The following is a 15,502-nucleotide window of genomic DNA, read 5'->3' as shown; positions in this document are numbered from 1 at the left end:
CCGCGGAGCCGGCGCAGCCCCAGCCCCAGCCCGAGCCCCAGCCCCAGCCCGAGCTCCAGCCCGCGGCGCCTGAGGGCCCTGGACAGCCCCAGCCCGAGCCCAGCCCCTGGGGGCCGCTGGACGACGTGCGCTTCCTCATAGCCTGCACCTCCTGGTACTGACTGACTCGCCGCCTCCTGTCGTCTGGCTCGCCTCGCCTGGTCAGGCCCCTCTCAGGTCCTTGTCTTTCCTCACCTTCCCCCCACCTCGGAGACTTGCGGAGAGTCGAGTCGGGGGACTGGAGGGGACTGGAAGGAAGCTTCTGCAGCCTCGCCATGGGGCACAGTCTTGTCTCTGGCCCCTTCTGCTACCCTGAATTTGTTCGCTTTTCAGCCTGCACCCAAACCCGCGAAGACCTTCGTGCACATCCTCACTCCACAGTCTCTCCACACGACTGCGTCCTGGTTAGCCTTTCCCTTCACTGGCATCCAGAATCAGGCCAGGGCTCTTGGTATGAAGACCCCAAGGCTGCTGACCTAACCTCACCCTTTCTGTCCCTTATTGCCAAGAACTGGGCTCTTGCTTTTGTCCCTGGTTGTGGCACCATGCACCTTGACTTCGGAAAAGACCTTGTGACCGTGACCCTACCCATGTGTCTCCTGGGGGAAGTTGCTCCACCATCCTGGGTGCCACCCTGGCATTATCAGGCTGTATTCCTAGGACCCCGTAACAGAGGGCCTCCAGGGCCAGCCTTTTGGAGAGAGGGTGCATTTCATTTTTAGGCTGGCAGATGACATGTGTGGGGTAGCTTCCAAACTCCCCAAAGTGCCCTGACTCTCAGAAGTTTCTTAAGTCCACTCTCAGAACCCTGATCCTTGTTCCCACATCCCAGGGAAACGACATACTCTGTATTTTTGTTTTATTTAGAAATGATTTAAAAAACATTATACAAAGGCTGATCAGTTTAAAATGTGACTGACACTGAAATGCTGTGATGTTCCCCAGACTGAGGGGAAGCTGGGCTCTGGGGCCCCCAGTGCTTTGCCCCTCTGTCTGTCTGCCCTGTCCTGGGATGATGGACAAACAGATGACTACATGGCAGGAGAATCCATGATTGGAAGCCTCCAGGCTGAGCCCTTCTGGGCCTGGCCCTGCATCCCTCACATCTGCAGCCTGGGCTGCCTGCCTCCATCTCCTGCTCTTTCTCAGCTGACCTCAGTAGTACCAGGAGCCAGTGGGGAGCCTGGGGGGCCTAGAACTTTCAAGAAGTGAGAGCACCAACCTGAGGAGTGGAGAGGAACCAGGAAGGGGAGAAGGGAGGCCAAGAAAAGATGGATAAAAGAGACACTTCTGATCTCATCTTGGACCTTAGAGGGGTCCACGGGTGGGGACCCAAGGCCCAGCTGGCTCACTGGATGGCCAGGGCAAGTAACAGCCTCTCTGTGCTGCATTTGAGGGCACAGTGAGAGTTAGCCCTGGCTCCCAGGGCCTACATGAGTTACATGTGAGTGAACAGGGGTGAGCTAATAAAGTGCTTTGCAAAGTATAAAACACTGTACAAACCTATGAATCACTAATATCTCTGCAGTTGTTCCCCACCCGCCCCAGGGAGCCCGCCCTTGGCCAAAATGAGAAAAAAAACAGAAGGATGATGACAGGGAACACAGTGGACCCATATAGGTGCCTCTGGGACAAGAGAGATTTTGCTCAAGACAGCTCCCAGAGTCCCTGTCTGCTACAGGTTAAGTGGACCCAAAGCCCAGAGGCAGCAGGGTGGGGACAAGGCCCATGTAGGCTCAGAGGCCCTGCCAGCATCCTGAAGACTGACACCTCCTCTTGGATTTGGCAGAGAGCCAGTAGACATCGTTGAACCCCCGATCTTGGCTACAGCTCCTTAGTGACACACAGGGCTGCCTCTTACCAGGTTGGAGTGAGGCAAGTTGAGCCCTAGGAATTCCTACCAGAGACAGTGAAGGCCAGGCCCCTAGGCTTGGGGCCTTTACCAGTTGAAGGTGCCCTTTTCCAAATAGCAGTGCAGGATGATGGGCCCAAAGAGCTGGGTTAGGAAGGGCTGAGCTCATGGTATAAACACTGCTTCTGGGCTGAGGGATTGAGTTGGTGTTAGGGTAGCTAATGGTGTGGGCTTAAGCACTTCAGAAGGCTGCTCTGGGCCCCTTATGCCAAGGCCATGAGAGTGTTGGCCTGGAGCCATTTCTTTCTCACCTAAACTAGTCAGGCTGAGCCCTGAGGCCACAAGCCACCAGCTGGAGCAGGGATGGGGACTGGGGAAATGGGGAGGGACAGGAGAGTGGACAGCTACACACTCAAATCAGCCTCCTGAGGTGAGGTCAGCTCCTGCTCCAGCCCTAATTTAGCCTCAGTAGCAGGGCCCAGCTCCTGGGTGTCTGGGCACTAGAATGGCCTTAACAGCACCTTGGTCCTTATCGTTGGGGGGAAGGGCTGGCCTCATCACCAAGACAGTCACCTCTAATTCACCTAAAGCCTCAAGCAGCCTTTGCAGAATGGGACTTTAAACAATAGTGACAGGACATTGAAATATTCACGATGTGACAGCTGGGTCCTTTAAGACCCAGCTGGGCCACAGCCCTGCCTGCAGCATGTGACCCTAAATCCTGGGTCTCAGAGGAGACCCTGACGCGTGGAGCAGGTTTCCTGAGGGATCTGCTGTTGCCAGCAGGGAAACCCAGGCTCGTTGCCCACTGTGTCTGCAGCAGGGGTCCTGTAGCCTTGGAGGACAGTGGGGTGGGGTTGGGAGGACATCTGACCAGCAGGTGTTGGCAATGAGGGACCAGGACTGGTGGCATCTCCCACATGGGGCTGGGAGCACTAGTACTGGCTTCCCACAGAAGGTGCTGGGTCCAGCCAGGTAGGAGCTGTGGTGCCTCAAGGACTCAGTGACTGCAGGGCCTCCTCCTGGCATGGTCCCTGCCTCTTGATGGGGCCTGGCCTATTCCCTTGAGTAGGGAGCAGTTTACCCAGGACAGAAGGCTGGCAACTGGGTGCCAGACACCCACCCTGGGGCACAGCCGCCATCACTCCCTGCCCCACGCTCAGCCTAGGCCCACGTACTACCGCTTCAGCTACATGACCCCTAGCCTAGGGCCCTGCTGGCCCTGGTGAGCAGTGGCCAGAGCTGCCCCTCAGACCCTGGTGAGGAAGGGCCTGGCTGGCCAGACCGAGTGGACAGAGGGCCCCGGGCTGCTCACACCCACTCCTGGACTGGCCGCTTATAGTAGGTGACAGGTTGAGGGCCTGCCTTGTTCTTGAACTGGAAGATGGTGTAGACCAGCACCAGGATGCAGAGGGACAGGATGCAGGGGATGACCACAGCCACCGCATTCACAGAGCCTGGCACGTCATTGATGGTCACCATGATGTCCACGTCGTCCTGGGGCAGCCGCCGCTCCTTGCGCCGCTCCACCTCCTTCTGGTTGCAGCCCATCCAGTCACGCAGGATGTTGCGTGGGTAGCCTGGCTCCACACTCAGTTTCTGGTTGTCAAATTTCCAGTAGTCCCGGCCCTTGTAGAAGTAGGTATAATCTGTAGAAACACAGCCCAGCATCACCACTCCAGACACTTCCCTGCACCCACTCTGGGCCAGCATGAGAGGGCATAGGGTTCTGTGGCAGTGTGGAGGAGGGGCGTCTCTCTCACCCTGGAGGAGCAAAGAGAGGCTCTGAAACAGTTGGGCACATGAGGTGGTGGGAAGCAGGCAGTGCTTGGCACATCCTGAAAATAGTGTGGCTGGTCATGGAGTGTGACCTGGCCAGCTGCAGAGAGGCACCCAGGACTTGGAGCAGCCCACCCTGTCCTCTCAAAGGTGCTGGGAAGCCACAGACAGGACCCTTCTCAGCCTGGGGTCAAAGGTCTGTCATACTGTGCCCATAACACCCCCCCCCCCCCCCCGCCTGAGTCAGATCAAGCCAACTTAGAGTTTGGCCGACACTGTCTCCATAGCTCCAGGGCTGAGCCAGCTCCTGGGCCAAGGGAGGCTAGGAGCAAGATTTCTCCTGTCATCAGCGGACACCACCTCTTTGCAGTTATCACAGCTTTTTTTGGCTTGGCACATGTGACTTCACAACATGGATTGCTGAGTCGCTGGGACCCTGCTGGGGGGAGGGGCTAAAAGGAAAGGAGGCAGCAGGGCTTGGCAGCCACCACAAGGCTCCCCGCAGTAGCCTTATCGGCCCAGCCAGTCCACTGATGTAAAGTGAATCAGTCTGACTCTCCTATTGGCTGGCTCCCCTGGCTGGGGTTTTGATTGGCTCAAGTTCTTGATGTCACCTGTCTCTGAGGCTTCCCAGAAAGTGAGACCATGTGGGTAAAGCATAAGGTAACAGGAGAGCCAGCAAAGAGCCGCTCTGCCCTATGGCAGATACCTTTCTTACCAGTCTCCTTGGAGAGCCCTTCCTGACGACCCTCTCTAACAGTCCTCTGCCTAGATGCTCTCTCACACATGCTTTCCCTTATTGCATTTGTTGCCATCTTATTTTTTTGCCTTGAGAGCCAGGGATGCAATGCAAATCTTGTTCCAAGCTTCATCCCAGCCCTGCCACACAAGTTGTCTCTCAGTAATTATCATGGAGTGCGTGAATGACTCCACACAAACTAAGACATACTAACAAAATGATGATGGTGATAACAGCTAAAAATTAAATGGCATGAGCGAAGTGCTCTGCATAATTTATCTTACTTAATCCTCATAAAACCCTATGAGATAGGTACCATTATTATTCCCATTTTATAGATGAAGAAACTGAGTTTGCCCAACTCATAGTAAGTAGTGGAGGTGGGATATGAGACCAGCCTGGCTGGTTCCAGAGTCTGTGCTTTTGACCAGATCAGTGGAGGTGGATTCAATAAACATTCATGGATACCCACTCTGTACCTGGCAAGTCTTAGCCCCTCTTCTTGAGAAGTTTCTAGTCTGGTGGGGAGAGAGGCTGTGAGTCAGCCTGGCCCCCAAGAGGAGTTTCAGAATGTCTCACAAAAAGTCTTCTTTTATCTTCAAGCCTGGTGAAAAGGCACCTTTGAACCACCATATCCATCATTTCAGATTTGATAACTCGAGGAACTCCTAGCATACACCTGGGACCACTGACAGATGCTGTCTGAGGGAATGAAATCAATCTATGAAAACATCTCTCAATTGCACATCATCCCTGCAGATGAGAAATTGTGACTTGGCAGCTGGTAAGAGAGGATTAATTTACTGTATGAACGTGGGTTGATATGAAGCAATTGTCTTTACCACCAGATGGTGTTTCTCAAACCTGGGTATCCTGAGTGTACACCTGATGAGACCCACATGAAATGAGACCCCCCCGCCGCCCAACCTGGGTGGGTGCTCACGTACATCCTTCCTTGCTGATGAAGGCCCCTTGGGGAGCCTGTGGGATGCCCTTCCACACCGTGATGGGCTTGGGATAGCCAGGGTCTGTAGCCCGCCGCTCCTCGCTGTAGCGCCAGTACCGCTCGCCTTTGAAAAAGTAGGTCTTGCCCACAGGTTCCCAGCGCAGAGCCGTGTCAATGCCTTCTCGGGGCAGACAGCTGCCCAGCTCCCCCAGGCTGTGGGGGTACCCAGGCTCCACCGTCACCTCTTTAAACACCCAGTACTTGTCACCTGTGGCCAAGAGGAGCCCAGGATTAGCATTCCCCAGTCATTCAGCACCAGGGGTTGTGGTTAGAGCTGCTTGCCCATCATCTCCTGGGACTGAAGTCATTCATGGAGCCAGAATGTCTGGGAGAAGCAGCCCTAGGCCTTCTTGATCCCTTTGGTGGGGGGAGTCCGAGGGCCCTTGGCCCAGGCAGAGTTTAGGGGGCAAGAAGCCAGAATCCAGTCTCAGATCCTGGACAACTTGCCCCATGCTGCCCAGGCTCCATGCCCCACCCTCTCTCCTTTCAGGTGACTTGCTCCTTTCTCTTCTCCAGATGACCTCAGCTTCTCGTGGCTTCACACAAACTAGTACTTCTCCCATCTTCCACTAATGATACCCCAACTCTGAGGCTGCGGCCCACAGCCACTCTCCCCGGACTCTGATCACCCACTGGCTTCTGGGCATTTCCACGTGAGGTTCTGGAGTTCTTCATCTTCACCACAGGGGGCTCCCTCCATCACTGCCTTTCTGCCTCCCAGGGTGGCCATGATGGAGACATCACATTTGACCCTCTCTTTTCCTCTCCTCTCAGCACTCAGCCTCTCAGAAGGCTTTTTAAATCTAGCTTTGCTGCCTCCCTGGTCTGTACCTTACAGACATCCCTCTCCTTAACTCCAAGCAACCATCTCAGAAATGGCCTCCCTGCCTCTGCCTCAGGCTCTGTGCTGCTCAGAAACAAACAGTGAACTTCCAGCCTTGCCCTCATGGATCAAGACCACAGTCTGGCCAGGCAGCCAAGGCTCCCCAAGACTATCCGCCAAATCACCTTTCCAGGACACTCTCACAGCTATCTCATCAGGCTCCACTGCTGCCTGCTGGGTCTTCTAAAGCCCTTTGAACTACTCTTTTGTCTATGCTGTTCCTTCTCCTCAGAATGCGTTCCTTGCTTCTCACTAGCTATCTGTATCTTACCTTTCTGAGGCCTGGCCCAGGTCAAGATAATCAAAGTGAAACAACCTAGCACAGGGTGGACACCCAGCTCCTCTTCCACCTTCCCTGACCTCTCAAGCCTGTGTGACCTCCTCCCTCAAGGCCTTATAGAACTGACAGCATGGCCTTCCATGGAGCACTGGATGGTCTTCAGTTGTTGGTATCATCCTTTCTTTACCTTGTATGAGTGAGACTTGTCACTCCACCAACTTTGGCACATACAGACCTCAACAGTCACTCTTTGACTTCATCTCCCTGCCTGCAGGAATCTGCCCTGGCAGATGTCAGTGTTTCTGTTAGGGCTAGAGTTTACAGGTGGTAAAAAGGGGTCCCACCCCAGTTTACAGGTAGAAAAAAGGGGTCCTGAGAAGGGCAGGGAACCAGCCCTCTGAACAGGCCACATTACCTTTGAAGAAAACAAATCTTCCATCGGCCCTTTCATAGGCTGCATCTATTCGGGCAGGCAGGCCCTTCCAGAACTGTTCGATCTGCATAGGGTAGCCTTCCTGCACCCGGTTATTGCGCAGGCGCCAGAACCAGCGATCCTGAGGGTTAAGGCAAGGAGAGAAAGAGGCATAGACTTTAAACCTAGTGATCTCATCCCAGGGGCCCAACAACCCAACACCTGCCCCTGGGCCCAGCCTTACAACCCTCCGTGAAGCTTGTCCATTTACTGCTTCTAACTTTCAAAGCCCTATGAGGAAGACAGGATGCTCATCAGCTCTGTTCATGTAGGGCTCCCCATGACTCTTGCTTCCAGAGGGGCCATGAGACAGAGACAGCAGACAGCAGACCGGCCTGGTGGGTGGGCGGCAGAGGTGTGGGGGAGCTGGGAGGAATGATGCTGGGGCCTAGGATGACCACATGAGGGCAGCGGAGAGTCACTGACATTGGTGAGGCCGCTTCCCAGGCTCGTGGGAAGCAGGGGGTGGCCATTGAGCCTGAGCAGAGAGCCCTCCCCATGGCTGGCTCCATCCAGCAGGGCAAGGACCTGAGAAGCAAGCCATGGTGATTCCTCCAAGCTCCAGGTGTACATTCAGTGTCCTCCACTTAACAGCTGCATAAACTCGGGCACAGACGTTAAAGAGCCTCACCTGCAAATGGGGGTCATAATGGGGGATCAGATGAGAGATTAGAGGTGAAGTCCCTGAACAGTACCGGGCACATAGTTGATGTTGAGTAAATGATAGGTTAATAGGCTAAGAGTGGGAAAAGCGCTGCTTCTCAAATGGTGCCTTATGCAGCCCTGATTGGTAGGCAGTCAGGGTGAGGCCTGTAACCTCCCCGGACCTCAATATTCTTAGGTGTAAATGGGAATGAGAAAACCCATACTTGTCAAGGAACCATTCAATTGGAGGATCCAAGGGTGCAGAAGGATGAATGTGATATGTAAAGGATGGTACGAAAGCTAGAAAAGGGCTGCTTTTTTTTTTTCCCCCTCAAAAAAGTGTTTTACAAAGTACTTTCACATCCAGTTTTTTAAACCTTATTTTGACTTTCACAACTCCTTTCAAGTAGATCTGAGATGCACAGAGTCTTAAGGAAGGCCAAGTGACCTTCCTAGAGCCACTCCGTGAGAGTGGGACTGGGGCTGACCCCTGTTGCCTGATGCTTGGTCAGAGCTCAAAGCTTACTGGGGAGAATTCCACAAGGGGGGTGGGGCAGCCCTCCACAACCATCCAGTGTGACGGAGACATGCTGTGCAGGTTGCCTTAGGTGGAGGGCTTCTTGCCCTGGTGGCTGGGAGTGTGGTCAACAGACAGTTTTCAACCATCAGCCTCCCTGGGATGGTCTCAGCTTCAGAGAGCTCCCCCAAGGTCATGCCTTTCCTCATCCAGGGACTGAATGAACCACTTGGGGCCCAACATGGGACAACTCTGACGGACCATTCTAGCTCCAGAACTCCCTGTGGGGGTAGCTGGGGTCTTCAGGGGGTTTGGTTGCTGCTTATCTACTCCTGCTGCCCAGTCCTGCTGCCCCACCCTCCTTCCCACAGATATGGATCCCAAAGGTGCTCCCTAGTCAAAATCCTGCCTTCCAAACACTGTCTCAGAGTCTGCTTCCCTGAGGCCCCAACTGCAACATACCTAGCAGGCTGCCACCCACTCAGCCTATGGCTAGAGGGGCAGGAACGGGACAGGGGACAAGATGCAGCCTGGCCAGCTCAGTCAGGCACTCCTCAGAACCAGCCTCTCAGCCCTGGAAGGATCTGGAGACAGATTCAGCCACCACTGCCCAGTTAGTACTCCAGGCTGCCATCTTTCAGCCCTGACTCATTTGATCTTCATACACCCTTCGTTAGAGAAATGACCCCCCAGCTTTCAGATGGAGAAACTGAGGTCCACACAAGGGAGGTGACTTGCTCAAAGTCACAGACCAGAAGGTGGCCTCTAGCACTTCCCCCCAGTGTTAATCCCTGGGAAGCGGTAGAGTCACCAGTCTTCCCTCCTCCTTCTTGGAAACAAGTCCATTCACCCAGAGGTACCAGGAAGACACTCCGTTGGGCCAGCTCCCATCCAGGCCCCAGAGCAGGCCTAATCCCACCAGCTTTCTCCCGCCCTATGGGAGGGGAGCACCCAGGTCCTACCTTAAACACAAACATTTCACCCCGGAAGAGGGCTACTGTGTTGAAGTTGCCGTCACAGATGTTGGGTTTGGCACCCGGTGAAGCTGGCCGGTCCCCGAGGGGCGGCCGAGGGGGCCTGGGCTGGCGCTCATGCTTCCTCTCAGACGGTGAGTGGATCCTGCGGACGGGGAGCGTGGGGAGGGGCCTTGTGGGCTCCAGGGGCTCGGCGGGGGGCCCTGGAGAGAGGGGCTGCATCTTAGATGGGGGGCAGCCATTCCCTGCCTCCCACTGCCATTGCCTCATCATCACCCTGGAAGCTCTGAGACAAGTCTGTCACTCCAGACATCCTGTCCCCTCTCCCTTTTCTTACTCTCCTGATCTTTGAAAAAAAAAATAGATGAAAATAGCCATTAAGTAGGAACTCTCAGAAGTTCCTAATGGCTCAGTGGGGGTAACAAGCCCAACTAGTACGAGTTTGAGCCCTGGCCTTGCTCAGTGGGTTAAGGATCCAGTGTTGTGGTGGGCTATGGTGTAGGTCACAGACTCGGCTCAGATCCCGAGTTGCTGTGGCTATGTTGTAGGCCGGCAGCTGCAGCTCCACTTTGACCCCTAGCTTGGGAACCTCTATATGCCAAGGCTGCAGCCCTAAAAAGCAAAAAAAGAAGTAGAACTCTCATCTTTCATCCCTTCTTAGGCTCAGTGTCCTGTACTTGTCCCTTCATTCTTCTTCTTCTTTTTTTTTTTTTTTTTTTTTTGTCTTTTTAGGGCTGCACCTTCAGCTATGGAAGTTCCCAGGCTAGGGGTCCAAATCGGAGCTGCAGCTGCCGGCCTACACCACATCCATAAGCAACACTGGATCCTTAACCCACTGAGCAAGGCCAGAGATCAAACCCACATCCTCATAGATACTAGTCAGTTTCGTTACCACTGCACCACAGTGGGAATTCCTCGATGTCATTCTGTATCCTGTTCCAGCAGGGCCTCTGCCCTGTTGTCACCCACTGAAACTGCTGTCAGGATCACCAGTGACCTGTGTTGCCAAATCCAGCAGTTACTTGACTCAAACTTTGATGTCCATATGCATTATCCAGGGGTCTTGATAAAAATGCAGATTGTGACTCAGAGGGTCTGGGATGGGGCTTGCAATTCTGCATTTCCTTGAACTCTCAGGTGATGTCAAAGTTGCTGGCCTGAGGCCCACACTTTGAGTGGTAAGATCATAGAAACCCTTTCCTTGAAATGCTTTCTCTCTTCAAAACCCTGCACCCTCTTGGTTTTCTTACTCTCTTGGGCTCTTCTTTCTTACTCTTCTCAGTCTCCTTTGCTGCTCTAAAGGTTGCTGCTCCCAGCTCTAAAGGTTGGCCTGCCCCTGGGTCCTCTTCTCCTCTCTTCTCTATTTTGCTTCCTAGATCAGGGCTTCTCAACTTGGGCTGCATATTAGGATCACCTGGGGATCCCCCCAATGTTCAGAAGGCATCCCAGACCAATTAAAAGCACATCTCTGGGGGTGAAGGCTGGGTATCAGTATTTATTTTTTGTTTTGGCTTTTGTCTTTTTAGGGTTGTACCTTCAGCATATGGAGGTTCCCCAGCTAGGGGTTGAATCAGAGCTGTAGCTACCAGCCTACTTCACAGCCACAGCAACGCCAGATCTGAGCCGCATCTGTGACCTACACCACAGCTCACTGCAATGCTGGATCCTTAACCTACTGAGCAAGGCCAGGGATCCAGTCTGCAACCTCATGGTTCCTAGTCAGATTTGTTAACCACTGCGCCACTACGGGAACTCCAAAATTTTTTTTTTCCAGTATTTTTAAAAATTGAAATCCCAAGGTGATTCTATGGGCAGCCAAGTTGAGAATTGCTACCTATGTGATCTCATCCAAGTTCATGGCTTTAAAGACTCTCTGTTGGAACATTGCTCTGATAGGATGTTCTGTGATGACATAAATGTTCTATATCTGCACTGTCCCATACGTAGCCTCTAGCCAATGTGGCTACTGAGTACTTGAAATGAGCAACTAGTTATTAGTGTGGCAGATCTAAACTTTTCTTTCTTTTTTTTTTTTTTTTTTTTTTTTGCCTTTTTGCCTTTTGAGGGCCGTTCCCGCTGCATATGGAGGCTCCCAGGCTAGGGGTCCTATCAGAGCTATAGCCACCGGCCTACGCCAGAGCCACAGCAATGTGGGATCCGAGCCGCATCTGTGACCCACACCATAGCTCACGGCAACACCGGATCTTCAACCCACTGAGCAAGGCCAGGGATCGAACCCGCAACCTCATGGTTCCTAGTCAGATTTGTTAACCACTGAGCCACGACGGGAACTCCTGAACTTTTATTTCTAATTGATAGAAGTTAAAATTTTAATAGCCGCATGTTGCTATGACTACCTTAGGACACCAAAGATCCCAAATCAATATCCCAGCCTGTATCTCTGAGCTACAGAGGTCAATCTGCTGCTCTACAATTACAAAAGCCAAGAACTTTGGGGCAGTCCTTCTCCTGACACTCATTTGTAATCTGTCAGTAAATACAGTGCATTTCATTTTCAAAATAGCTTCCAGTTCCCACCCCTCCATCCCCCTTTCCAGTCTAGTCCTCCACTGCTTCACCTGTGGATATCCTGTCCATCCTCCAGGCTCTGGGTGGGGCCACCTCCTCTGTGAGGTCCTCCTCCCATGCTGCACATGGGGGGGCCATGCTATGTGGACATGCATGTGCTCAAGTAAACTGGTCTTCCCCTCACAAGTGACTTGACAAAAACAAGAACTTCCTGCAGAACTATGAACTGAGAACGGGGTAGCAGCCTTCTCATATCTTATCAAGATATATCAACCTAGTTTCTCTTTTCGCGTTTAAGAAAAAAGCTCTGGTAATAATATCCATCGCATTGTATCATATTACTCAGGCAGATACGTGAATCTCTTAGCTAGAGGTTGGACCCCTTGACGTGAACCCAGGAGGTGAGAGGAGGTGTGTGGAAGGTGAGGTGGATAGAGAAGAGGGAGCGGGTGTCTCTCCCAGTTGCAGCTCAGACCTGCCCTGCCAGGTTACCCAAATGTGTGTGTGTGGGTAAGCAGCCTTGCCCCCTCTGCTTAAGCAAAGACATCAGAGGTCTCTAAAGGTCAGACAGAGGTCAGAGACAGAGCAGCTGCCCCCTCCCCGCCCAGGCAGGCAGTCATGGCCCAGCCCCAGGGAAGGAACGGTGGCCCGTCTGCCCTGCCACACACCGTAGATCTTCTGGATGCCCTGGAGATCGTCCTGAGGCAGCTTGAAGTTGTGTGTCTCCATGTACTGGTAGAAGGGTGCCATGATGGCGCTGGGGTCATTGGAGTGCTCCAGTCCCAGCGCGTGGCCCAGCTCATGCACAGCCACCAGGAAGAGGTCATTCCCTGTGGAGAAGGGGAGGGGGAGGTACCCACTTAGGTGTCATCCAGTTAGTCCTTTACTTCAGCAAATGCGAGCAAAAGCTTTGTGCCAGGCCCTGTGCCGGGGACATTTAGAGAAATCAGACACATCCCTGCCTTCTAGAACTCTCCATATAGTGGCAGATAGGGACAGAGACACAAACTAAGTGAAATTAGTGTTCCAGGCACTTCAGTAGCTGTCAGTAATGGTAGAGAGGATTCCACACAGGGAGGAGCCATTAAAATTTGAAGGAAAATGTTCAGGGAAAGCTTCATCAAGGTGAGCCTTCAGTTGGGTTGCGAAAGATAAGCAATGAGTTGGGAGAATGGACTCAGTGGGTAGGAGAGGAAGCGGGTTGAGGGTGGCGTTCCTGGCAGAGGGAATGCTGTAAACAAGATCCAGGGACACGCGGTTTCATTCCACTTGGCTCTGGAACAAAGCAGGAGGGGAAGGCCAGAGGGAGATGAGGTCAGCCAGGCTGGCAGGCAGGGCTTGTGATGCCATGCAAAGAAATCTGGATTGGCTCTTTGACCAGTGGGGAGTTTAAGCAGGAGTGGGGGTGGTGACACGATGAAATCACTCTGGCTGCAGTGGGAGGAGGGATTAGAGGGTGATGAGACCAGAGGCAGGGAGATAACTAGGGTCTGTCTGGATGCCAGTATGAGGGTCTGCACCAAGGCGGAGGGAGTGGGATGGGCAGAGGGGAATCCTGGGGGTGGCGGGCTGGTGGTCATCTTCAGAGACCCAGGGGCAGGCGGGGCCTCGGCCGTGCGGCATCTCTCAGTCCTGAAAGAACTGAACGAAGGCCAAGACCAAGGCACGGATTCAAATGTGAGTGAAAACAAAGTCCAGGTGCTGAAAGTGGGACACGGGATCCCGAGGCAGCCACATGTCATAGGAGTCATGAGCCTGGGCCCTTGAACAAGACAGGCCTCGTTCATTTCCAGCTCTCCCCCCACCAGCTTTGTGAATTTGGCCAGAAGGTCTACCCCCTGAGCCTCAGTTTCCTCATCTGTTCCATGGGGAAATCACACCTGCCTCACAGGGCTGTGTGAGGATTGGCTAAGACAGTAGGTATTAATGGCGTGACACTGTGCAGCTGCTGCTGTTACCTTGCATAAGACAGAAGCTTGGGGACTAAAACAAACCTATTCACCAGAAAGGAAGCACAAGGCCTTTGAAGTTCCAGCCACCAGATCCTCTTTTTTTGGTCTTTTTAGGGCTGTACCCGCAGCATATGGAAGTTCCCAGGCTAGGGGTGGACTTGGAGCTATAGCTGCCGGCCTACGCCATAGCCGTAGCAATGCAGGACCTGAGCCAAGTCTGTGACCCATACCACAGCTCATGGCAATGCTGGATCCTTAACCAACTGATCAAGACCAGGGATTGAACCCGTGTCCTCATAGATACTAGTTGGGTTCGTTACCACTGAGCCACGATGGGAACTCCAACCAGATCCTCTTAAAGCCTGAGCTTCTAGAAACTCTCCGAGCTTCTGGAAACTCCCCTGAGCTTCTGGATCTGGCCTGGGACAGGGCAAGGCCTGATATTGGGGGGATTAAGTAACCCTGGCTTTGGGAAAGAAATGCAAGGGGCGGAGGATTGGTCAGGCTGTTGAATCAACAGTCCTGACTCTGGTATGTCCCATCATAGATTTCTGTTTGCCTTGACCTCTGGCATTTGAAGGCCCTCTGAGCCCTGCCTCCACTGCCCAGCCCTAAAGCATGTCTCAGTCCATTCCTGCCACCTCAAAGTACAGGGGAGGCTGCCAGGAGCCAAGGAGGTGGTCAGAAGTCCTAACGCCCACTCCCAGCCCCATTGTCACAGGCAAAACTGTCCTACCCAACCCGGCTGAGGGCCCCATGGGGCCAGGTAAGGCTGGAATTGTGTGTGGCCCTCCTGGCTAAGGTCTTGGGAAGAGAGAAGAGCCCTGAGGGGCAGACCTGGTCGCACAGGTGCATGCCTGCAGCTTGCTCGGCTGACACAACCAGTGCCTTCAGTGTAGGGGGGATGGGCAGGACCAGTGCAAGGTTGGCCAAGAGCTTGGGGCTGGCCTTCTGCTGGGGCAGGGCAAGCTGGCATAAGGAGGCCAGGCCGCCCCCAGTTCCTTCCTCAGGTCCTGGTCCCTCTGGCAGCAGGGAAGGGTGAGCTCATCTCTGAGCTCCATCCCAAACAAAGGCGGCTGCTTGAGCCAGCGGAAGGCAGCTCCGCTTCCCGGGGTCCAGTCCTGGCTCTGCTCCTGGCCTGTTCTGCGACCCAGGACAAGCTGTTCAGGCCTATGTCTCCTGAACAGACCCTTCTTCAGGGATCGACAGGGATCTCAGTGGAGAACCAGGGAGCTAGGGCTGAGCACCTGGCAAAGCTCAAAATATTTGTCCTCAGCCTGTGTCTTTTACTCTGTTAGCCTCAATGTTGCATCTCTGTGGAGAACAGGAGTAAGCCCTTGAAGGAAGGGGGCCTGTGGGTTTGTTCTAGGGACCAAAAGGCAGAGAGCTGGGGAGTTGGCATCCTACTGCACAGAAGCCTAAGAGACCTGATAAGTGGGGGCTACTCTGGGGAGGGGCAGGAGAACTCCCTGGAGTGAGGGGAAAGCAGAGGGCTGGAGAAGACCCGTGCTCAGTGGGCAGGAGGCCACTAGGGGCAGAGAGGCAGAGTGGTCAGAAGTGTGGTCCCTGGGAGCTAGACTGCCATGAATCCCGGCTCTGTCATGCCTTAGCAGTGTGACATTTTAAATCTCTTCCTCGGTAAAATGAAGGGAATAATTGTATCTTCATCATAAGAATGGGGTGAAGATTAATGAGGAGAGGTACCTAAAGCACTCACATCGCCTCCAGGCATAGAACTATCACAGTTAATTAGCAGGGTCATGCTGAGTGGTGTGTGAAAGGCTAGCATCCTCAATAGGGAGCGTTCCTTTGAGCTGGGAGCTCAAGTCCTTGGG

General features: G+C 53.6%; 1 protein-coding gene across 1 annotated transcript in view; it reads right to left on the bottom strand.

Moving 5' to 3' along the window:
* Nucleotides 885–15,502, bottom strand: part of MMP24 (matrix metallopeptidase 24) — a 49,399-nt gene continuing 34,781 nt past the window's right edge. Inside the window, exons 6-10 of the mRNA XM_021077693.1 lie at nucleotides 12,384–12,545; nucleotides 9,175–9,389; nucleotides 6,994–7,132; nucleotides 5,357–5,623; nucleotides 885–3,540 (exon numbers count right to left, since the gene is read on the bottom strand). Coding sequence (XP_020933352.1) covers nucleotides 3,203–3,540; nucleotides 5,357–5,623; nucleotides 6,994–7,132; nucleotides 9,175–9,389; nucleotides 12,384–12,545 — 1,121 coding nt within the window. The 3' untranslated portion in view covers nucleotides 885–3,202. The remainder of the gene's footprint in view (nucleotides 3,541–5,356; nucleotides 5,624–6,993; nucleotides 7,133–9,174; nucleotides 9,390–12,383; nucleotides 12,546–15,502) is intronic.

This window comes from Sus scrofa, chromosome 17 (assembly GCF_000003025.6).
Source record: "Sus scrofa isolate TJ Tabasco breed Duroc chromosome 17, Sscrofa11.1, whole genome shotgun sequence".
NCBI classification, from domain to species: Eukaryota; Metazoa; Chordata; class Mammalia; order Artiodactyla; family Suidae; genus Sus; species Sus scrofa.
The sequence above is the reverse complement of the archived record's forward strand: the minus strand, read 5'-3'. Positions and strand labels throughout refer to the sequence as shown.